Raw genomic sequence first — 24,164 nt, 5'->3', positions numbered from 1 at the left:
GATGGTGGTATGCTGTTCACCCTGCCTCATGTGTGTTCGAGAGACACCATATAAGCCTGGGTAACTATGGTGTGGGTGTATTCCTCTGTGGCCATGATATGATAAGTGAATTCTGAGTAGTGCATCCTTGTTGCAGCTCTTTGTCCCCACGAGATCTGATACAGTTTACTGTAAGTGTCAGCAGCTTTCCATGCAGGACTTGTTTCTTCGTTAAGATCTCCTGCGAAAAAGCATTCACAGAATAAAACTGGTGCAGCCACCCGTGGGATGGAAGTGAGGCCATCAGTGGCTGTTAGCACCGGTGACCCTGAAGCAAAACCAGTAAACAAGGTGCATTTGCAAATAGATGGGAGCACTTTTACAGGAACTGCAGACATGTTGTGGATAGAATTAGGTGAATAATAACGAAAAGTGTTTGCTCAGCATCATGAAACTCTGCTCCATGGCAGTGTGTGTGCAACACAGAGATGCATCTGTAAAATACTGTTGTTGTTTGTTGTAACAATTTTTATCATAGCTCGATTTTTTTCTATTATATTAACCATTTTGGCAATAGTCTATATAGTGGGGCTATTCTTTTATTATAAGAGGCTAAAATGTGGCGTTTATAGTCATCATGACATCTTGGTTGCAGTTTCACGTATTTGATCACTTGAAAAAAAAAAAAAAAAAAAAACTGTCAAACCCTCTTCCCTCCTCCTCCAAATTGTCTTTGTAGTACCACTAGGCAACAGTGAGTGCATCACTGGAAACGTGGAAATGCGCAGGAGCCGCGCAGGGACACCGAAGGGAAAGAAGGATCTAAGCAGCCAAAAGAGCATTTGGTGGATCTCTACCGCCGAACCATGACAATCCAGTCGACATTTTTCTGAGAGGGTGAAAAGGTGCCCGAAAAGAACCTGGCAATCAGCGTCGATGCGCGCACCCAAAAATGACGACAGTGGGACAGTGATTTTCTTCCTCCAGCTCGTCATTTTTTACAGTCATATGCTCGGATGCAATTCATCTCCTATGTATACAGATCACAAAGGAAGAACTGGAAACCGACTCATCTCCAACACAGCCGCAAGTGCGCACGGAGACGTTTCATCCTGGAAACCGTTTCCAGTGAATAATTACGCAGAAGTATTGCTGTTTAATGGAGCACTGAGGGATATTGAACTTTCGTATGAAAACTTACTCTGTGAGTACAGTTCCGAACAGGTCGATATAGCCCCAACCTTCACGGGCGATGAGTAATCCACGACGCAGCAACTGATAAAACCTGTAAAAACCTGGACTGCGACTGGCGCGTTTGGATACCGTATCCTGTGAGTCGCTTACATGGCTTCATATGGCTTCTGTCTTCGTGGTTTGTAAACTACTCGCACATTGCTGATATTTCATGGCTGTAGAGTGTAGCAACAGTAGCGTGTGGCGAAAGAGGACCATGCAAGACTAACTGGGGCGAAGACAGCGCACTTTTATCGCCTTATTTCCAAACAGGAGACATTGCGCACGGGCATTAACGACTGCAGCAACTAGAATCCGGACTTCTTTTTTTTTATTTTCATTGAATCCTTTGTTATTTCTTTCGCTGCTGTCATCATAGTATGTCTGCACTTCGAAAGAAATTTGGGGACGATTATCAGGTAGTGACCACCTCATCTAGCGGGTCTGGATTCAATCAGCCTCCCCTAGAAAAAAAGAAGAAGAGGCAACGGTTCGTGGACAAGAACGGGCGATGTAACGTCCAGCATGGGAACCTGGGTGGTGAAACCAGCAGATACCTCTCAGACTTATTCACGACACTAGTAGATTTGAAATGGCGCTGGAATCTATTTATTTTCATCCTCACCTACACAGTCGCTTGGCTCTTCATGGCCTCTATGTGGTGGTTCATCGCGTACATCAGAGGAGACCTCAACAAAGCTCACAATGACAAGTACACTCCATGTGTGGCCAATGTCTATAACTTTCCCTCAGCCTTTCTCTTCTTCATAGAGACCGAGGCCACTATAGGATATGGTTACAGATACATCACAGACAAATGCCCCGAGGGGATCATTCTATTTCTTTTCCAGTCGATCCTCGGATCGATCGTCGATGCCTTTTTGATCGGGTGCATGTTTATCAAGATGTCTCAGCCCAAGAAAAGGGCTGAGACTTTGATGTTCAGTGAACATGCGGCGATTTCTATGCGAGATGGGAAACTAACTCTCATGTTCAGGGTCGGCAACCTGCGTAACAGCCATATGGTCTCTGCACAGATCCGCTGCAAATTACTGAAAGTAAGTGATGCCAGTTTTAGACGGGATACATCCTATATTTTTGTCCTAGCCCAAAGGTTAATCACGGCCCACTTCATGATAGGTTTTTTTTTTCTTTTTTTGGAAACTGATACAGTAAGGCCTACACACTGACATTTAAGCCTACTCCTAACAATGCACAAAGCTATGAGGCAGTTACTACATTTTCATTTCCAAATATTCATCATGGATACAAAAAGTCTAGTAGTTATCCTAAGCTTTAGCACAGAGGTATCACATGCAAATTGGACATGGTTACATCAAATTTCTCTTGTCAGACCTTGTAAGAACATTTTGTTTATATTATGATTTCTGAAATTGTTTAAAGTGGTAAATGACAAGGTGGCAGTGTGTTACAACTTGGTGAAAATGTGCTGCTGTCCTTTATTAGGAGAACATCTGTGGATTTCCCCTGCTGTCTCTTGGCTATGCAAAAGTCATAGTAAAGCTATAATAACCTTTTTAAATGCATATCTGCCAGTCATTACGGTCATATATAGGAATACAGTGATGGTATAAGAGATGAAATGTAGGCTCCCATAAAGCTTAAGGTAGGTATAAACTCACTAAGTTTAACCAAAGGCATACTGCCACCACACCCATCTGAGTAACTTAATAAAACGTTTTTGGTATTTTTTATTTGGTTAGTTTTTTTTTTTTTTTTTTTTTTTAAATTCACATAGACGAATAAACCTTGTGCTTGTTTCTAGTGTCAATGTCCTGACACAGCAGGTGAGTATAAGGCAAATAACTGCAATGGTACAGAAAAATTTCAACCAACTGATTTGATTCAGTTGTTTCAAAAGGATATATTTTAAGACTCAGTGGCACATCAAATCACATGCTGAGATGGGTATTAGATACCTCTTTAGACATAATGTAGGAAAATAATAGTAATTTTTCTGATAGACTGATGATTGGTTCCTCTGATTGCACATGAAATGTGAAAAAGCTTTCACAAAGGGCCCTGAAAAGCTGTAGATAAATCTGTCTTTCCCCTTCCTTTCCCCCACCAAACATCTCTGTCTCTGTCTCTTTCTGTACGCTTCCTTAGTCTCGCCAGACGCCCGAAGGCGAGTTTCTTCCGCTGGATCAGTTGGAGTTGGACGTGGGTTTCAGTACCGGGGCAGACCAGCTCTTTCTCGTCTCACCACTCACGATCTGCCATGTGATTGACACCAAAAGCCCCTTCTACGACCTCTCCCAGAGGTCCATGCAAACAGAGCAGTTTGAAATTGTGGTGATATTAGAAGGAATAGTAGAGACTACAGGTGAGTACCTACACGCATGCATTTTTATGGGCCTGCTCTGGTGAAAATGAGAGTCTGTAGCCTGTTGGACTGCATGTTGTGGCTGCAGGCTACATGTACAGTAGCTGAAGATGTATTGTCTTTTAAGGTGTTTGTCGATTGTCTATTTCTGCAACAAATCTTATGAACAATAGTGAGCTCTTTCATAGGTGTTAATAGCTGACATCCAAATTGGACTCACTATTGACCTCCTGATTGCATTTCATTGATTTTTATTTCTGTGGCAACCATACAGTCGCTAATAATAGCAGCAGTTAGCATTTATATATCATAGATTATTGATTTTCTGTTGCAGCTATTAAGTGAAAGAATTTTTAATTGTGCGCATTAAAATGCTTTCTGGTTTTGGGAAGTGGAGCCAAGCTACCTATGAGCCCTGAACACTTTACTCCATCAGGTCAGTGTTAGGCCATATAAATTTTCTTTTTCTCATTCGAGACAAATTCCTTTCCTCCCTCTTTGCACTCACCTCATGGCTGCTATAAGGTCCCATCGGAATTAGGGAATTCCATTTCCACAAGATGAGTAACGCCCTGAGTAAAATTCGCCACTGTGGTCATTTTAAATTCAACCAAGTATTTGACACAGCTGATATAGTAGTGTGGGGAGAGCTCCTTCAGAGTTACAGAGTGAACAGAAGAGCAGTTGTAATGTGTTGGTTCAGAGAAAACAGCATATGGAGATGTGACAGGGAGGCTCACAGGCTGACACTGCAGACGGCAATTAGCAAAGATATTCACTTCCTAATAAAAAGTTTCGATAGTCATATTTTTGTAGCTTTATTAAAGTCACTTTGCAGCTGAGATGTATCTGATACGCGATTCTTCAATTCATGACATGCAGCATTTATGTCTTGTCATTTTGATGAGACCAGACATATCCACAAAGATGGCAAATATGTTAAAAAAAAAAAAAAGTTATTGTTTCACAGTATTTATTATTTGTACAGTCTGGACACAGTATTAGATAGATAGATATGCCCAGTGTTTGAAACACCTGGTTTCTCTCGGTGACTGTCTCTTTCTTTGCTTCTTCTTTCTTTCAGTTAACTATTAAAAATTTCATCTTAAAACTAGTGTGATGTAAAAAATAGATTTTTTAAAAATATTGTAACATTGCAATCAGGTAATTAGCCTGAACTTTGCTCGATGATGTATGCAAGTTGCTTTGTTTTAAGGTATGAATATATTCGGTGTAGTGATGAGATTAAACTATCATTGATATATCGGTAGATATTTATAGTAAAACAGGGACTGTCACAGAAGCATGTGTCATCACATTGTCCTCATTTATAATCGGCACCATCTCGGTCTTGGTTAAACTGATTTGGCTTCATTCTTTGGGATTGTTACGCTCACGTTTGTACTTTACAGACATTTCTGCATTGAGGAGCAGTTGTGGTTATGTGAAGTTGGTGGAAAGACTGATGTAGAAACAATCTATGGTTAAAAATTGATGTACAGTGAAAGTCTAAATCCTCAGACGCTTTCATTTCTGGCCAATGTAACTCTGTTTCCATGGCAACCTCTCCTTGAGTATTCAGGATTGCAGCACTGCACCTAAACTTAGGTTTTTTTATTCCAATGGTATAGGAATCATAACACAATTTCAGTAATAAACCGGGCAAACATGCGATGCTGAACATGAAATGAAATTGCTTTGTTGATAACATCACCTGGTGCTAAGGAGGATCTCCTCTGAAATATGAAAAGCCCACGGAGGCGTTACTGTACCATGAAGTGCTTGCCAGAACAGGTGATACAGCAGAGAAAGAATAAAATGAAATATTTATGAGGCTTGGTGTTTACTAGTGAAGAAGCTCCCTAACTCCCCAGATCTATCTCTTTTTCTTTTTTGTTACGCTGGAAAAACCACTGTCTGGAACACAAGTTAAAATACTCTTCACTGCAGATTAAAGCCTCCAAATCACTGGTTCTTTTGTCTTCCTACTAGATAATAACAGACACAACAGTGTACCCTTTTTGACATAGTAACCTTTTGTTCCCCTACATCACACAAAAATATTTTGGACTGAGGTTCTCTTTACACACAGGAGAAAATCGGAGCACGTAGGAGCCCACAATTGTTTCATTTTGCTGTAACCTCTGACAACCTCTACATTGTATAAAAAGGCATGAGCTATTCCTCATTCCTTTTGAATAGGAGCCCAAGGTGCTTTTGATCACCACCTCAGTATGATGCACCTTCCAAATGAGACATGTAGGATGTCTGGTAGCAGCATGTTTTCTTCTGGAGTAATGCCAGTTGTGGGATTGTGGTATTGAGTTGCTTTTCTAACACGACTGCAGGAAGATGTTGCGCTGCTGAGGATGAATCGGCTTTGCGTCACGTTGCAATTAATGTACTGTACATGCTGTCTGACTGCTTACCCTGAAAAATAGGCTTGCTGTAGTGAGGGGAAAAAAATAGCACAAACAAGAAGCCCGTAGTAACAAGTTTTGGATGAGTTAACGGCACTAACAGGGATAATGTCTGACACAGTAACAATCAATACAAACAACACAAACCACATCACTCCCCAGCAAGTAGCTTTACAGTGACTATTATGTCAGTGGCTACAGAGCAGGTATGCATGTTGTATGCTCGGTGTGTGAGCGCTTCATCCCCCTGTCACTTTGTTGATGTGAATCTCCTCACAATAACACCAAGCGGAGTTCTGCATTATTTGTGCGCTGTGTGACAGGTGCCGGGATAACAAAAGAGGAATTTAATACTGCTAAAGTGAGAAAGAAGTTATTACTGCAGCCCAGCTGATATTTGTTGTGTGTGTGTATAGTGCTAATTCCAATAAATAATAAATACAACTCATCCAATAAATTGAAATGATTTTTTTTTTTATTATAGAGTTGTGCAAAACAATATGCACCTATTAGATTTTACAGTTGACAGTAAGCTTATTAATTCTCACAGACTCTGCAGTGCAGCAGCATCTGCTTACTTGTGATATGTTGGAGTCTGCTGGACAAACTGATCACAGTTACTGCTCTGATATCTCAGCATTGTTTCTTTTAATTATTATATGCATATCACATGTATCTTGCAGCAGCCCCATCTCCTAGAAACTGTGCTTATATGGTGGGGATACAACTAAGGATTATTTTAATTATTGATTAATGTGCAGATTATATTCTTGATTAATAATTTAATTTAATCAGTTCGTCAGAGCCCAAGATAATATCTTCAGATCGCTTGTTTTGTCTGACTAACAGTTCAAAAGCCAAAGCCATTTAGGGCACAATGATGTAAAATAGATAAAAGCCGTAAATCATCACAGTGGGAGAGGAGGAACTAGTGAATTTAAAAATTACTGATATTATACTTATTTCATTTGATTACTCTGCTCTTGCTATGTGGTTGTAGAAACTAAAGCCTGATAAAACGTCAAACGTTTAAGGCTCTTGCAACACTCAGTTGTCTGTTGAGACACTGGTGTGAGCTTTAGTTGTCCGATTCACAGCGACTCCTTTATCTTTATTCCTCAAAAGCTCTTGGTTAAGCTTAGGGAAAGGTTGTGGTCTTGGTTTCAAACAGAACAAATTAAGAGTGACTTGAAACACAAGACATTATGTGTTTACTTCATTAACACGTAACCGAAAACTGCAGTCTTTCCTAACCAAAGTGCTTTTGTTGCCTAAAGACCTAACAGCACGCAGGACACAGTAGGCCTGGTCCTGTGCTTTGTATTGCTACAATCCACCCTGCCCACCTGCCTGTCTCCTAAGCTGGTTTCCCAATTATGTTGTGGTGACAAACGTAAGTGCAGGCTGGAGAAGAATGAAGCTCTCTACATTTATATACGGCACAGGAGTTATGAGAAGATGGTTAGGGTGGATGGTGAGTCCATAAAGCCCAGGACACTGACTCCTGGGACTGGGGTTCACATCTGTGATTAGGTTCTGGCAACAAAGCACTTTGGTTAAAGTTAGGGAAGATTGTGGGTTTTAGTTAAATGTTAAACTAACACATCATGTCTCAAGTCACTGCAGACGTTTTGTTAATAAACCAAGACCATAATCTTTCCCTTACCTCAAACAAGCACTCCCTGAACTTTTACATAAACCCACCCAACCGTCAATGTAGGGTGGGGCAACTTCTCCTGTTGTCATTCTAATTGGTTCATACAGTTTGGTGACATCATGTGATTTCCAGTATAGCTCCACCCGCCTTCGACCTGACTGGAGGTTGAATCAGCCAGAGTAACTGAAAACAGCTACAGTATGCGTGCAGGGCCTTTGATTTATTGTGCAGCTCTACTCATTCTAAATATTAAGAAAACAGTGTTTGTCATGCATGTGTGAAAAATAATATGAAAACAAATTGTGGTAAAATGATACATTGCAGGGTAATTTTTGCCGTTCCACCAGAAAGCTGATGATGACCAGACTTTGACTCATCAGCTGATTTAGAGCTACTACATGCAGTCTTAAAATACATCGGGAGTTTAGATAAGTGTGCCATTAGCACCAGTAATGCTGTTCATCACTACAAAGGCTTAAATTCCAAGCCAGAGGCAATCTGTTCATTAGTGGAGCTGATTTTTGAAACCCCAAAATAAACTGTAGCTGCCAGTAACAGATGTTTAGGTTCTTCCAGTCATGGAACCAGTCAGTGTCTTGCAACTAAATTCATTTTTATGTTGAATTTGCACAAGATTGCAAATGTGAATGCTGCAGCTCCTGTATGCTGAAGATCAATCAATCAAAAACTTTATTTGTCCCCTGGGGGGCAATTCAAGGCTCATGAACAGTTTACACACAACACAATAATAGCATAGAAAAAATAGATAGCGAGGAATAAATAAAATGGAGATGCGCATTTATATAGTTTAAGACCATGCAGTTTTCACCTCAGAGACATAATAACTAGCAAAGATAAACAAGCTGATGATTTATTTCATGGGAACTCATTTTCATCTCGGAACAGAAAGAGGTCTGTCAGCTCATGAGTCAACCCTGAAATTTTGTATAATGTTTTAGGTCTAACGTGGTGGCAAAACATAGTGTTAAGATCTCCACAAGCTGTTTTTAAATTCACTCATCAGCTATGAAAAGCAGTGATTCATGAGCGTAAACTGTATCATCAGCAAAAACCTTTTTTCCTTTCAGATTGATGTGACTTTCATGCAAATGAGTGTGATCATTACACTTACAAATTCATAAAATGCTGCAAATAAGTCATGTTTACAGATGTTTTTATTTTTTATTTTTTTTGGCAAAGTCATCAAAGTTTTTAGAATTTATAGGAACAAAGTTTACTAAATAATAAACCTCTGCCGTCTTGGTGTTCATTTATGCTTGTATTTGCTTGCTCAGTGAGTTTCAGTTAGACTTTATTTCACTCTTGTGGTGATACAACAAATTGGAACTGCAAGAAAACACACTCTGCTCAGTGAACTAACTAATAATCTTCGGGTTTGTAAATGATCCTCCTCTGAATGTGTTTTTTACATGAACTGCATTTAATCTCTTGATTTGGTTATGAGGCAAATTATAACAAAAATATATTGAAAAAAACGCTTCCTCCTCTCTTCGATAAAGTTGTGCGTCGATTTTGTTTGTTTTCAAAGATTTCTGTCAGCCCCCTCTTTTTCCTACTGCTACAAGGCTTTCCTATGATTCACTGTTATAGAACAAAAAATAGAATATCCCAGTTATCGGCTCATTTTAAAATGAGTGTGGGTGGCAGGGGTTGGTTGCATATAGACTGGATCAACTGGTCATGTTTATTCATGCATTTTTGTGTGCATAAATGCAGTATGTGACTGGAGAGAACAGCTTTGTATAATGAATCGCCTACCTACATGCTCAATCTTTGAAACTGTGCTTGAAACTGTTTCTTTTAATTAAAGTCAGTGTTTCAATCTGTTGCAGGAACGAAAAGAAGCAAACAATATTACAATATGAATGTATATATATAGATAGATCTTTAAGATTAATAACCAAATATATTAATTCTTAATAAAAAGGCACTAAAGAGAGTCTTGCCACTTAGTTTAGGTAAATAAAAATAGCAATTACCTGACCCGCGTAGTGGAAAAATAATTTTGTTGTATAATGCTATCATTAAATCTTCAATTAAGTTATTGTTGTGCAACAAATACAAATAAAGCGTATATTTACTAAATGAATTGAGAGTAATAATTGCTTTGATGCAGACTCTGTCTAATAGTAAAGCCAGCCAGCATAATTAATTGGAAACATCTATTGCCACTGATTAGCAGAGCAGCCAATGTCATGGCCCGATCTGTGTTTTATCATCAGCAGCTGTAATTGAAATGAAAATGGAGAGCTTTCTGTTGCGCTGGAGGCCTAATAGTTTCAATCATATGAGTAAGAGGCTGTAGCCCCCGAGGTCTGGGGTCACGTGACATCGGGGGCCTCAGTGCTTAGGTAAACACCGGCAGAGGCGAACCCCGGATATGAGCTGACTGTGACAGACTGTGCCGTCCTCTGGAGAAACTGAGCATAATTCATTCTGAGTCATTACACCGAAAGCGAGTCCTCTCTTTCCAGTGTCACGCTCTCTGCCGCAGCCCTGCGGGTCAAAGGGTTAAAGCGGGTTCAGCTGGGAAGTTAACACTGCAGATCAGGTGAGAGCGGGAGCTTGCAATTAAATCTAATGTGCTTGGGGTGAGAACTCTGGAGAGGAGTGTCTGGCCCTGCTGAGCTCCGCATAGCTGAGGTGAAATGCCACATGTTGGATACCTTACAGCTCTCATGTTAAAATGTATTTCATGCTTTCAGTTCAGTTGTTATTATTAACATTATATTTTCCAGCTACATGCTTCGAATATTTAAGCACAACAATGTTGATAGTGTTTGCAGTGTCACAAAAAGGTGTAGTGGTACATCTGGATCTGAGTACAATAATGTAATGATGCTTTCCTGGTAATCTTTAGTTAAAGATTGCAGACTGTGTTATTACTATGTATTTACTTCAACTCCAATACATTTCAGTGCTGAATGTAGTGCTTTTTTACTCAGCTACATTTGTGTGACAGCCATAGTTACTGGTTGCCTTGCAGATGAAATTTTTACAGACAAACCATAAAACATAAAACACTGTTATTGAAAATAATTATCCCACAGTAAATAAACATATTAAAAGATTCAGCATTGACTTTTCAAACTTCCACATTTTGTTGATAATACTTTTGTACTCATTACTCAAATAAGATTTTGAAAGTAGGACTCTAACTCAAAATTTTATATTTTTATTATGTGTTATTACTACTTTTGCAATAAAAAAATATAAATTATTTAATTAAATTAATTAAATATGCACAAGTAAGAGCAGAATTAGTAGATTAGGTTTTACATAATTTCTGAGGCTTAATGATAAAAACATGAAGATATATATAATCCAGTATTACAGTTGTCCTGCAATAAATACTAACTTTGGGACTCATTATGTTCTATTTTGAGACAGGTCGTCAGAGTGTCGTTTCATTTGAGTCTAGATCATGGTTTGTAACAGATTTATCTTGCCCATACTGTACATAGGGGCTATAGTTACAATATGATTAATAGCCTTACAACAATAAGACAAATTACAGCTTCAGAATCACCACCCCACACAGTCTAAAAATGAACTGAAAATTTCTGAGCTTCACAAAGATTTGTTGCAAGGCTGTTGGATTTGATTACATTACAAGTCTGTTCAGTATATTTTGTCCACCCCCTGTATATTGGCAAGTATTGTACAATGACTCATTGTGCTCTGCACAAAGGCAGCTTAGTTTAGCTTGGATGTTGTATCAAGTAACACTAAAATTAGTATTACTAATTTTGCATAAACAAACAAGGGGATTCCAGGAACGCATCTGTGAGATTTACCTCCTATGTCTTCTGTACATACAGTAATTGCACTGGGGATGAACTCCACATAATGGGCATTGCAGTGAACCAGCTATGACATCCTGGATTCATTATCCCTTTTTAGATGAACTGTGCTGGCTTCCCAAGGGGGAGCACGGTAATTGTGTCTTTAGGGATTTGTCAAGTCCCTGTTGGATGGCAATAAATCACTGGTTAGACAAGGTGTGGTGGCAGACCTGGGATGAACTTATTTTGTGACGAAAGCAAGCAGAAACGCGTTCGCCAACAATGCCTCAGCCTCTTTGTCACGCTACGAAGAGTTATAAATAATTGATTGGGTCTCTGTTGTTTTTGTCTCTGAAGATGTGCATGCTGTGTTGTGAGAAGGACACCTTTTTGGTGATTAACAACACAAAGTGGAGACCTCAACATTAACCCCTGTCTAGATGGAGGATGGGGCAAAGTGCGACATGGACATAACTGAGATAATATTGTGGCTCCGCTTGTTTGAGGTTATACTTTAGATTGTGGCGTAGGTTGTGGTGCACTTGGTCACTGGCAGCATTGATTGGTGGAGATGTGACCGTCCCTGAAGTGCAGGTGAATCAGTCCTGCAGCCTAAACACAGAGCTACATGAACATGTTGTTCCTAAAGACTGACTTCTAGCAAGACCCTCCTCTGGGATGTCCCTTTCTATTTTTGTCACTCAGACAAACTTGAAAAAAACAATGGAGACTCTAGCTTAAGAGCGATTTACTCCTTTTTAGTACTATCCAAGTATGAGATCTCTTAAGGCTCAAAAAGCCCTTTTTTGTCTCCCCTGTCACCTGTAACTCCTCTTCATGACTTAAGTAGATTTAATGGCTGAAATCAATATGAGATCACAGCTTTCACTCATTCAGTCAGAGAAAATGGTTTTCTGATCATTTCTGCACTCAATATATAATGAAGAGAAAATCATTCATAGCCCCAGCTGCGGTGAGAATATCCCCAGTGTGATTTTTCCTATTTGACCAATAGTGGTTGTTTGGCCTAAAGGAAATCCATTGATTGCCGTTTTGCTTAACTGGTTCCCTTTATGGCAGTATTCAGCATTGCCTTCACTTGGTAATGTGTGCTCTCCTGGCTGTGCTAATGGCCTACAGCCATATGTTCCTCTACCCTGTTTGACACCCCACCTTGTGTGGAGATGGTTGGCAGCTCCAGCTCCTATTCCCTTCCCTTCCTTCCCTTTCCAGCAGCCTCCACACTCAGGCTATTGCCACAGTATCCAGGCTCTACCCTCCCCCACAGCAGTGCACTTCCCCTGCCTTTTCCCTCCATCAGCTTCCTCCTTGTTCTCATTGCACAGCCCGAGCTGTATGGGTGGAATAAAACCTCAGTGCTGCAAACAACTAGAAGCCACCTTCACTAATGGATCACATACCAAAATAGTATTTAACTGAGGGAGGGGACTCATTTCCATCTTTGAAAAGTCAAACTGTGAAAAACAGGTCACTGAATGCTTCGTGATAATTCTTCACTTCTTCACCACTTGATGGTGGTCACCATAGAAACAGATAATCAGACAGGACTTGAGGCCACAATAGCAGTATCTGTATCAAAATTTGATTTTTTATTCTATTACAGGTACAATTTGTTCTATCCTTTGTAACATTTTATTGAAAAGAATAACAAGTCAGTTGTGAAAAGCCAAAGTACTCAGGACTACATTACTCAGACTTGTGAACTGAACTTTCCTCTCTTCAGTAAGCGTAGACACACAGCTCAGCATCCTTATATTCTCCTCTTCTCAGCTTTCCATTACCTTATTCAGCAGAGCAGCTGAAACTGTTGTAACAAAGATCCTCATAGAAGACAAAGAGGTATTCTGCTCCCTGTTTCCCTAAAATGAAAAACATGATAACTGTCAAATGAATAGTTGTTCCTCACAATCCAGCGGTACAGCAAAGACATTTGGTGGATACCCTTGGCCACAGTGAATGCCTGACAATGGGAGCAGTGCTCGGACAAAAGGATGGATCTTGGACGGTGCTGTGTGGAGGCTCTCTGTGTGTGCGACGTCCAGATTCTCATGCTTGTTTTTGCTAGCATTTTTCTCATACATAACACTTGAGCTGTTTCCACGGCTGTGATAGACTGTCAGGGGACTTTGCTGACAGCACTGCACTGGTGAGTGAGTTTGTGTTTGTGTGTGTGTGACCATTTGAGTGACTGAGTGAAAGGGAAAGCCAGACAGAGGGAGACAGGGAGAGAGAGAGAGAGAGAGAGAGAGAGAGAGAGAGAGAGAGAGAGAGAGTGAGAGAAAGAGAGAGAGAGGGATAGGAAGGTTATTTGTGATTTTGTCACTAAATAGGAGGTTGCGAAGAACTCTTTGACGCCCACCTTCCTTTTTCACTAACTCTCATTGTGAGAGTTCATCTAGAGAAGTCATTTGAATAAACCTTCATTTTCACATAGCCGTCAATTTTGAGTGTCATTTGCTTGGTGCCTGTGGGTTGTTGAGTCATATAATAGCACTGATTTATTTTATTCAGAAATCCAAATTGAGACTCTGCCTTGACGATTTGACAGAGCTGCAATAAATAGATCTTTGCTCTCAGGTCTGCCCCTTGACTTTATTCTGTCCGCAGTGAGTGAAGTGCAGATCTGCAGCCGAGAACATGACTGAGCCAGGCACCAAACGGATATGATCCCCCGGCTCCCACAACTTGGATAAGCTTCTTTTAGTTGACCGAGTCTGTGAATACCACTTAGGTTTTTTTTCAGCTACTATCAAGAAACACTGGCAGGCTGCCTTTGAGTTTACAGTGCTTTTCTATTCCAGCCACCAAAGAACCCATTTTATCTTCGCTGTCACTCCGCTGACTCGGCGGCTGCTTCACTTTGTGAGACCAGAGACACAGCTAGCTCTGTGTTATCAAGGAAAAGTGCATTTATTTAGAGTCGCAAGCTGAGATGGCTTTTGGGCATCTAAATCTCAAAGTTTATTCTTGACACAACTTCCTGCCTTTTTTGATTTTTTTCTTTTTTTCCAGCCCATAATGGAATCAGTTGGGAGTCTGAGAAATATGGCATATACTGCACAGTGCAGATAGAACACCTGTAATCTCTACATTTCAGTGTTATATAGTCACTTCCTCAGTTTTTAAAATTCTGTTTTGATCATTCCTGGAGACTTTTATTTAAAAACATGGTTGTTACTAAGATGGCAGAAAAATATCAGCGTGTAACACAAATGCACACATCAAGGCAGAATTTATTTAATTTCTTTCTCTGCTGAAATTTACCTTTAATGATATGCATTTTTTTTAACATCTCTTTAGAATTTGTGGATTCAGCAGAGGATTATTCTAATGCCGCTCCTGCTGTCACATGCTGTAGATATTGCATTTGAGAGCAGTAAACTGCCTGGTGAACTTGTTATGAAGGACTTCAGAGAGGATTTCACACTTTTGCCGGATTAAGATACACATTGGCCAGTCAGAAAAGATCATATACCTCACAACATATATACTGTACACATAGTTTTATGAAAAATTGATGTCATGGAACAGCTATTACAAGTTGATATCTGTTATTTGCTTCATGTGTTGAATCACGTTTTGCTTGTAACTGTGTTGCCTGTACACATAATTTTTATGATATACAGGATGTTTGGTATAATTTCCTTTTTTTTTGTTTTTGGAACATACTTCAAAACTGCTATGCAACAAGTCAAGAAAGCAATTTGTTCATAAATTTACTGTAATTGCTAGTTCAACTATTTTAGATTCCAAACATTTGTATACAATCAAAAGTAAATGTGATAATAAATGAAATATACATGTTTAGGTAAAAAAAGAGAAGCCCTAATGCTTCAGCTGATCTGATGAAAATCCCCAAAATTGGAGAAGTGAGATTTTTACCAGATGCTGACAATGTGACAGAACATTAGAATTTAATCTCCTTAACAGTAAAATGAAAAAGTCAGACATTCAGTAGTCACATCTGGACCATTTACAAATTAAAATATTGCAAAGTCTATGTGTTATAATTAATGCATCATTAAGTAGTTTTACATTTGGTACTTAAGTACATTGTACTTACTTGTTTCTGTTACTTAAAGCTGTATTAATAGATTTTTAGGAAGGGAAGAACAAGATGTAAACACAACATGACAAATCCCCTTATAAAGTTGATGTGGTGAACATGTTAGCAAACAGTTGGCTGATTATATCACCAGCAGACACAGAGCAACATTAGCATTCATTCAAAGTCCTGTTTCTGGCCACCTGGCAAATGTGAAGTCCACTATTTACTCTCCATTTAGCTCAGTTTAGGTGTAAAGGTCCCCTCCCACCTCCTAGACAAGAAATATTTGGCTTTTTATCTGTTCCACTTTGTTCTACAGCTGGCCAAACTTTGTCTCTGTGGTGTTTGGAGATGAGCAGACAGCGTATAGTGGGCTTATCAGCATTTTTTTCCCCACTAAAAACAGCTACCTGGTGCATCTGAAAGTGAACACGTTGAGAGCTGGTGAATGGGAACTAAAACTGATGTGTCACAACAAGTGATTTAAGTGACCCCTTTCACATTACACCTAGCCATTTTATTCATTTTTAATGACAAATTATTGATTAGTGCAGCTTTAAGTAAGTTTTTGAATGTAACACTTCTGCAATGTTTAATTGATTGCAGATAATAATTTGCAGGTAATAATTTGATCTGAGTCATCTTACCCTCACATGCTTATGAGACTGCTTGCAAAAGAGACAGTGAGGTAGTTTAATAACTTCCAGAGTCATTATCTATACAAAATTTTCTTTGTTGCACTACTGGTGTGAAATATAAGATACCATAAGCAGATGTATAACATTGAACTGTGCATTTATTTGCCCATGAAACATATGTAATATTGGTAAATTAACCAGAACACTGTTCATTTTCCAAGAGAGATTCTGTAACAGGAGTGTTATCTCTCACTTTATTGTGAAGGGGCACTCCACTGTGGATTTGAAATGTATTGGTATTGGCCTTTACTCAGTCAGATAACCATTTACTGAAATTAGAAGTGGAATGGATCCACAGAATTACAGATTTCTCTCCTAATGGGCTAAATGAGTAATTGTCTCTTCACCGATTTGTGATGTTTATCCCTCCTGCAGTCTTCTGCCTTCTTTCCCCTAATAGGGCTGGTGTGGTGTAACTGTATTTTTCATTGTTCATGAGTTGAAGAATGAATGAATGAATCTGCTTTTATTCTGATGATTTCAGTTAGGGCTGCAACAAACATTTATTTTATTCCTCGATTAATCTGACAATTGCTTTTTCTGTAAGCCAGTTACATTGTTTTGGTTCATAAAATGCCAGAAAATAGTTAAGAATGCCCACTACAGTATTTAAGAGCCTAAGTGATGAGGTCAAATTACTGTTTTTCTCTTACAAACTGTGAAAAACCTCAAAATATTTCATTTACCATCATATACAAAAAAGAAAAACTGCAAGTATGCCATTATTCTGCTCTCATTTTAAATATGTATATGCTGTTCTAATACTTTTCTTTCTGAACATATGGGATGACCTGAAAACCTAAGATCTCCAAACCAGGTGAACTGAAAGAATGCCTAAAATGGATTGAACATATTGGCCTGTGTTGAAGACCAATATAGCCATTGGACTGAAATCAAAAATGCTTTGTCACAAAATGTTAAAGAAACAGAAAAATGGCAAGAAAACACAATGTTTTTCTTGGTGGTTCAAATGTTGACATTTTCCAAACCTCAGGCCACAGGTTTCCTGTGTTAACTGGCTGATATACTGGACTTCTTTAGATAGTGTTTAGTAAGGTTTTTTGGGGGGGTGGCAGTCTTCATGGTTTCAGTCATCAAAGATCCATTCAGTGTTATCCCCAGATAAAGGCTAAAATCTTAAAAAAAAAAAAAAAAGACAAAGTCAGGTGTACCCAGCATGGAGAATTTGTGTGCACAAAAATACTGTGAAGTTGTGATTGAGCTTGTTTGGTTTCACTTTTTGACATATGTTAACTGATGTCGCAAACACCTCTAACTGACTGTGACAACACAGCACACACCTCATCCGAGGTGTTTCTATCTCACTGGTGTGATGTTCTACAGTTGCATGTTCCCAGCAGCAGAGAGGGGACAGGACTATTATGTTTTTCTTCCCCCTGCTGTATGTGTGTTTATGACACAATGCTCATACGATACTGCATGTGGGTGCTACAGAGATGACACAGATATAAAACACTGCAGTATAGTGTAAAAGTGATAGATTACAGAGGAGGAGACAGTTGCTCTGTGCTTTATTAAAGATGACATTTGTAATGTGAGCCCTGGCCTTCACTGATGGGAAGTCACCAAAATATATGATTTACCCACTCCACCAAAACAAAGGCACTTTGAGACAAGGTTTTGTGTGGATGGATGATTTGACCCTACCCTCGATGGAAAGTCCAATTTGTGCCGTTAAGATGTTTGTTTTTTTGTTTTTTTTTCTGTCGTGATCGAAGAGAGAGACTTATGTTTTGTGTTGTCACTGTTACTTTAGCCCAAACTCAGCAGTGAAAAGCTTTATGGCTGTTGCATGCGCACATTCCTACAGTTTTGTTTCCATAGAAACACTGAGTCCCGGGCAGGCGTGTATTTTAGAGTTACATAAGGCTTTACCAGTAATACGAAATACACTCCGATATGAGAATTCTCATTTGACTGGTTTCCTATTTTAAGGAATACACAGCAACAGCAACTGTAGAAAATATAAAAATCAGGTTTTTATTTTTTCATAGTGCTGCTATTTTTGGCTGTTTAGCTGTGCTCAGTTATGTGATCTCGAAGTCTTTGTCCAACACATTCCTCTACACAGTGTGTCAGTTTCCATCACAAAATGAACTGTGTTGTGGTCTCAGTGAAATCCGAGGCGCACAGTTCATTGGCATTACTGTGTCTGTTATACTGCGTGCCATATGAATGTGGGTGTTGCAGAACAGCTGGTCTTCAGACACACAATTGTATGTATATGATGCAACCGTGTCTATAAATATGCAATGGCTCAGGCATCAAACCTTGAATAATGTATGAAAATTAAATGTGTATTAATGACCGTGATTAAATCTAGTGATACTGTTAGTTTTTGAAAAAAGGTACAGTTGATTAGCCAATCCACATCAGAGAGATTTCTTTTGGGAAGAGGGAGCTGAGTGGCTCCAGAGGAAGGGGAACAGGTTGAACAGAGACTTAGCCACAGGCCTGCAGGGTTCATGGGTTTCCAGAGACAGAGGTCTTACAGTAACTCCTACACCATCTGCACGAACAATAGAGCATTATTAATAGATGTAAGATGAAGCTATTTGGGTCTCGCGTATTACTGTAGCAATCTTCTGCCTCACGCACAATTACACTTCACTTGTTCAAACATTTTTTTTCTTATCATGGACCAGTAAAGTTGCTATTGATGTTTTAGTCCTGTATATACCGTATGGATGTCCAGTTAGCATCGCAGCATTGACTGTACTATTCAATAAAGCAGGTATGGCTGACTTGTTGTTGCGACTAAGTAGCTGTTATAAAACCCAAACAGAGAGCATTTTACTCCACCGTTTTCTCAGAGTCAGTATGTATAAGACTGTTGATGATCAAATGGTGACTATGTTTTGGCTTGAGGCAGCTAACAGGCTCACAATACAATGAGATTTCCATTCACACTTAACTCTCAATTGCTTTGGTCCTAAAGTTCTCATTAGTTTTGCCCGCTTCATTCACTGCTGCACACTTCCATGTGCCTAAAGGCTGCGGGACTCTGAAGCAATAGTGCAGAAGTAATACTTTGAATACCCCAAACGCGCTTGATGTTCAGCCTCTTGCACATCTGCGATTGTGTACAGAGCTGTTATCAGTGAATTATTTTATGACCTTGGGAATCAGGCGGAATCACAGATGTCTCTAGTTTTGACGATGACATCCTCACAATCAGCAGTGGTGTCTCACTGTGAACGAGCGCTTTGGACCTAACTGTCAGAACAATATTAAGCTGGTAATTAAAACATGTGATAATAACCTAGAGCAGTTGCTGATTTCCTAATGGATTTCAACAAGCCTTAACATGAGTACCTCCAGCCGTTCCTCTTTGCTAAAAGGAGGGCTTTTTGGACTGATATAACCAATTTAGTGTTTTGTCTTAGATGTAAACCTAATTACAGATTTTCTATGCTCACTTTCGGTAAGATATTAAAGTTGTTTCTTCAGCAGATTGTTAACCATGCTAAGATGGATAGGGCTTTTGCTGTAAGCAGTGTAGTATGATATAATGCGCACTCAGATATCATAGCAGCTGCTGAATAATGGTGATGAGTAATCACTAATAAGCATCCAATAACTTTGCGTGAAAAAAATGTTGATCATTAATTCAAACCTCATGATTTAGCTAATTGCATTAATTTGTTTCTGAGGATGTGAGGGGAGTTTTTAAGCAGGGATTTAATTCAGAGTCTCCCTGTGAGGGAAATTTTATTCCAAGTGTATCATAATCTCCTATCTGGTGCCGAATTTTGCAGAGCATAGTTACAAGTACACGCACAAACCCAGAACATGCTAAATAGGATTTTTTTTATTAGGATTTTGTTGCAATTTGTAATCTCCAAATGACAGAATTTATCGCTTTTAAGCAAATTGTCACACTCATTTTGGCTTTTCTCAAGATGAACAATGTTATGAAACTGATGAATTATGTAACATTTTGTGTTTTGGATAAAATTGGATTTCTTTTTATTGTATAAGAAAGCTCCTACCATAAAAATAAACCTCCTGGAGTCTTTGCCTGCAGCCTTTCCTTGCCTGGGTTTTCCTCTCCAGCAATTTGATTATCTTAATCCTTTATCTTTTGTAGCTACTAGCCAAGCTTAAGGTGTGGACTGAACTGTTAAGTAGCATAAGAGGTGATGTGGAGGAGGCCTGTGTTTTTAATTTTTCTTTCTTTCTTTTTTTTTTTAAACTATCTAAAACAAGTATTCTTCCTCATATAGACTTACCTTTTTCCTTCTATGAATGCATAGAATTTTTTTTTTTAAGGGCTGTGTACATGTCAGCTCTAACATGCATTAATGTCGGACCTCAGGTACACAAAACAGAGGAACTACATGCTACACTGATGATCAAATTTACACTGTGAATACATGGCAAGTCAACTGGCAGTTTGGTATAGGCTGTTACAGTAAATTCAGAATGACCTGGGTCTTTTATGATTAAATAATTAACCATTCCTACAAAACCAAAAACCAAAAAACAAAGCGAATAACTCAGCAATACTTTTAATTATTTTTCAAGCCATACTGGAAATTGCTCATCACGTTTGGAAACTCAAAATCAATTAAGCTTTTCATTTAGGCAGCTGGCTCTGTAATACAGTAAGTACTTATTCAGCAAGCCAGCTTTGTTTGTAATATTCTTTGCTTTGTATCCTGGTGAATATCGTATTGTTGATTCATGGAAAAGTGCCAAACATATAATTAAATCATGGTTCTGTTGTTTAATACTACAGTCATGAAATGTTCCACCTTAAATAATTAGGCTCTGCTGCGTTGGGCTGTGGCAAGAGAATGACACAAAATTTGTTATAATTTGTGAAGCCTTACAGTTATTTTGTGTTTTTTTGTGTGTTTTTCTTTTCTTTTTTTTTTACTCTTTGACAGGGATGACCTGCCAAGCGAGGACGTCTTACACTGAGGACGAGGTTCTGTGGGGACACCGCTTCTTTCCGGTTATCTCCTTGGAGGAAGGCTTCTTTAAGGTGGACTACTCTCAGTTCCATGCCACATTCGAGGTGCCCACCCCTCCATACAGCGTGAAGGAGCAGGAGGAAGCACTGCTCCTCTCTTCGCCCCTCATGGCTCCATCTCTGTGCAACAGCGGGGAGAAGAACAGCTCCCTGGACTGCCTGGAGACCCTGGAGGACAATGACAGCACCACCAAGCTGCCCACCAAACTCCAGAAGATCACAGGGCGGGACGGCCTGCCCAAGAAGCTACTAAGGATGAGCTCCACCACCTCAGAGATGACTTACAGCTTTGGAGACCTGCCCATGAAGCTGCAGCGAATCAGCTCTGTTCCCGGTGTCTCTGATGATAAGCAGGCTGGTAAGGCCTCCAAGATCAGCACAGAGCCCATCAGTAAGTCAGTGGCAGACTTACCTCCCAAGCTGCAGCGACTGGCTGGGGGAGGAGGGGGCAGGATGGACGGACACCTGCCGCCCAAACTCAGAAAGATGAATTCAGATCGCTTTACATAAAGCAGGCAACATATTTTAACTTATACCATTCACCTTTATTTCCCTACCTGAAGTCCTTGTACTATTCCTAATTTATTAATGGACAATATTCTTATATTAAAAGAAATGTAGAATATGTGCACAAATACCTTATATAAAGTAGGGTGATGGAATTGAGCACATTTGTCCCTGGATGTAAGTGTACATGCTATGATGAAAGACCTCTGACCTTTTTTTTAGGATGATGTACAATTAGCACAATCTGGCATGTAAGAAACAGCGCATGTAGAACAGAATCTCAATAATTTCTGGCATGACATTTATTGATATATTATTTTACAAAAACAAGTTCATTAGTGAATTTACTGACAGTGAAAAATTGCACAAAGCCATATGATTTACAACGTGGAAAACTTACATTTCATGGTTCTAATTTGTGGTGGCGGAAGGCACATACATTTGTTTTGAGTTGATTGCTTTTGTTGTTTAATGTAAAAGTTGTGGCAATGTTATGTTGATTGCATGCTCCTCTAATTGACTTAGCTATACAAAGGTAATAGACAAAGATGTTTAGCCTTAACTATATTACCTTGTTTCCATTTTCATGTTTGTTCACAGCTGTATTTTTGGTATTTCATATATAGACTATTTTACCATGTGCAATTTTATGACTTTATTAGTTGATCAAATACAGAATATGTTGCTAGATGATGTGTTTTACGTTTGAAAATGCATTATCTACATCATATGACCTGTCTGAACTGGGCACAATGCTACGCAATTTCACTTGCTTATTAAAGTAACACTTAAGTTGAAAGAGTTGATACTTATACTTGATAAGCACAAAGCAATCATTATATGATACCCTATGATATTAGAAAGCATTTATGGGCATTTTGTCATAAAGTAACTGCTTAGGGGCAGTAGTTCAGTACTGTGCAACTTCATTACAAAATCAGTTTAATCCACTGTAGGCCTGTGTGGTCATACACAGTACTCCACTAGAATTTCAACTTAGGTGTTACTGGTTAGATTTAGAGGTGGGCCTGTAAGGAAATTATAACCTTTGTCTTAAGGGCCCAGTTTCTCTCTCCTCTGTGATGAAAGCAATAATATTATAATGACTATAATCTTTATATAGCCACAGGGTCTACCACAGCCCTACATTCATTCTGTTTACTGAATCCATGCCATAAAATCTGGTTTTCTCCAAATGCATCAAAGACATTGTATGATACCCGATCTCTTCAGGAATAAAGATCTAACATAACTGTTTAGCATCTTGCTACTTTGACCAGATGTAATGCATGCTTTTCCAGTTCAAATCAATAAATTGTTATAAATAAGCCTGTTACAGGGGGTGGTCAAAATGATGGAAGACCAACAACACTCTTACCTCACTGTAAAGAGCTGGCCCATGCGGCTGCATCTACCACCATATAAGTCTAATCATCACCCAAAGCTAAGCGTATTCAAATTGCTGTGGACAGAACAATTTTCACCGCTCACTTTAAAGGGATAGTGACATAGTGGGAAATATTTGCTTTCTTGCCCAGAGTTAGATGAACAGATCGATATCTCTCTCACATCTGTGCAGTAAATTTGAAGCTAGAGCCAGAAGCCAGTTACTTTAGCTTAGCATGAAGACTGGAAATATGGAGACATGTTATAGTCTGTTTGTTTTCATCAATACAAATGGCGTAGTGTAATAACAGCACACTATTAAAATGTAAAACCACCCCTAAAATGGCAAATGAGATATGTTAAATAGTGAGCATTAGAGCTGCTGGCAGGCAGATTGTGTTACCTTTGGAAAGAACCAGGATAGCGACATACTGTGTATTTACCGAACAGACGTGAGTGGTATCAGTATTCTCATCTAACTCTTGGCAAGAAAGCAAATAAGATGTTGAACTATACCTTTAATGCCAAAAGATCCTCACTTGGAGAAAGAATGCCTCAACATACCATAACAATTCATACTTAAATGTATTTAATAAGCAGAGACAGAAAGCCCTGGTAAACATGACATGCTGGGGTGTTCACACCAAATTTCTATGCCAACAGATACTGAACATGTGCTCCAGTAGATAACTACACCAAAGCCCTGTCAAAAATCTCAGGAGCAAAGATGCAGACGATTGTATCTTTTTAGAGTCAGTGGTAAAGTCTGCAGACCTTTTTCAAAACCATGAATGATACAACATTCACAACGGATCGCTCATGCTATTTTTGTATGTTTATCTTGCCTTATTGACAACACATGCAGGGCTGCAAATTGATGTGATCTATTTTTAAATCTGGACCAAAACTGTGCCAGATAAAGGATCCTACTTTGACACAGAGCCAGTGTCAGTGCGAGAAGTCTTTTCATCTGGTGCTTTCATTGTTTTGATCATACCCTGTGTAATCACTGCTGCTGTTCACATTTCACAGTACGCTCTCTGTTGCTGTCAAATATGCTGTG

The 24,164-nt window shown here is 39.1% G+C and overlaps 1 protein-coding gene across 1 annotated transcript; it reads left to right on the top strand.

Moving 5' to 3' along the window:
• Window positions 1-867: 867 nt before the first annotated feature.
• On the top strand, window positions 868-23,343 carry kcnj3a (potassium inwardly rectifying channel subfamily J member 3a). Its single transcript, XM_041057839.1, has 3 exons — window positions 868-2,270; window positions 3,343-3,559; window positions 21,123-23,343. Exons 1-3 carry the CDS (start codon window positions 1,593-1,595, stop codon window positions 21,716-21,718), a joined length of 1,491 nt encoding a protein of 496 aa, XP_040913773.1. The 5' UTR covers window positions 868-1,592; the 3' UTR covers window positions 21,719-23,343.
• The last annotated feature ends 821 nt before the right edge of the window (window positions 23,344-24,164 follow it).

The sequence above is a fragment of the Toxotes jaculatrix genome, chromosome 15, assembly GCF_017976425.1.
Source record: "Toxotes jaculatrix isolate fToxJac2 chromosome 15, fToxJac2.pri, whole genome shotgun sequence".
NCBI lineage: Eukaryota > Metazoa > Chordata > Actinopteri > Toxotidae > Toxotes > Toxotes jaculatrix.
Note: the sequence above shows the minus strand (reverse complement) of the source record. Positions and strands in the feature narration are given on the sequence as shown.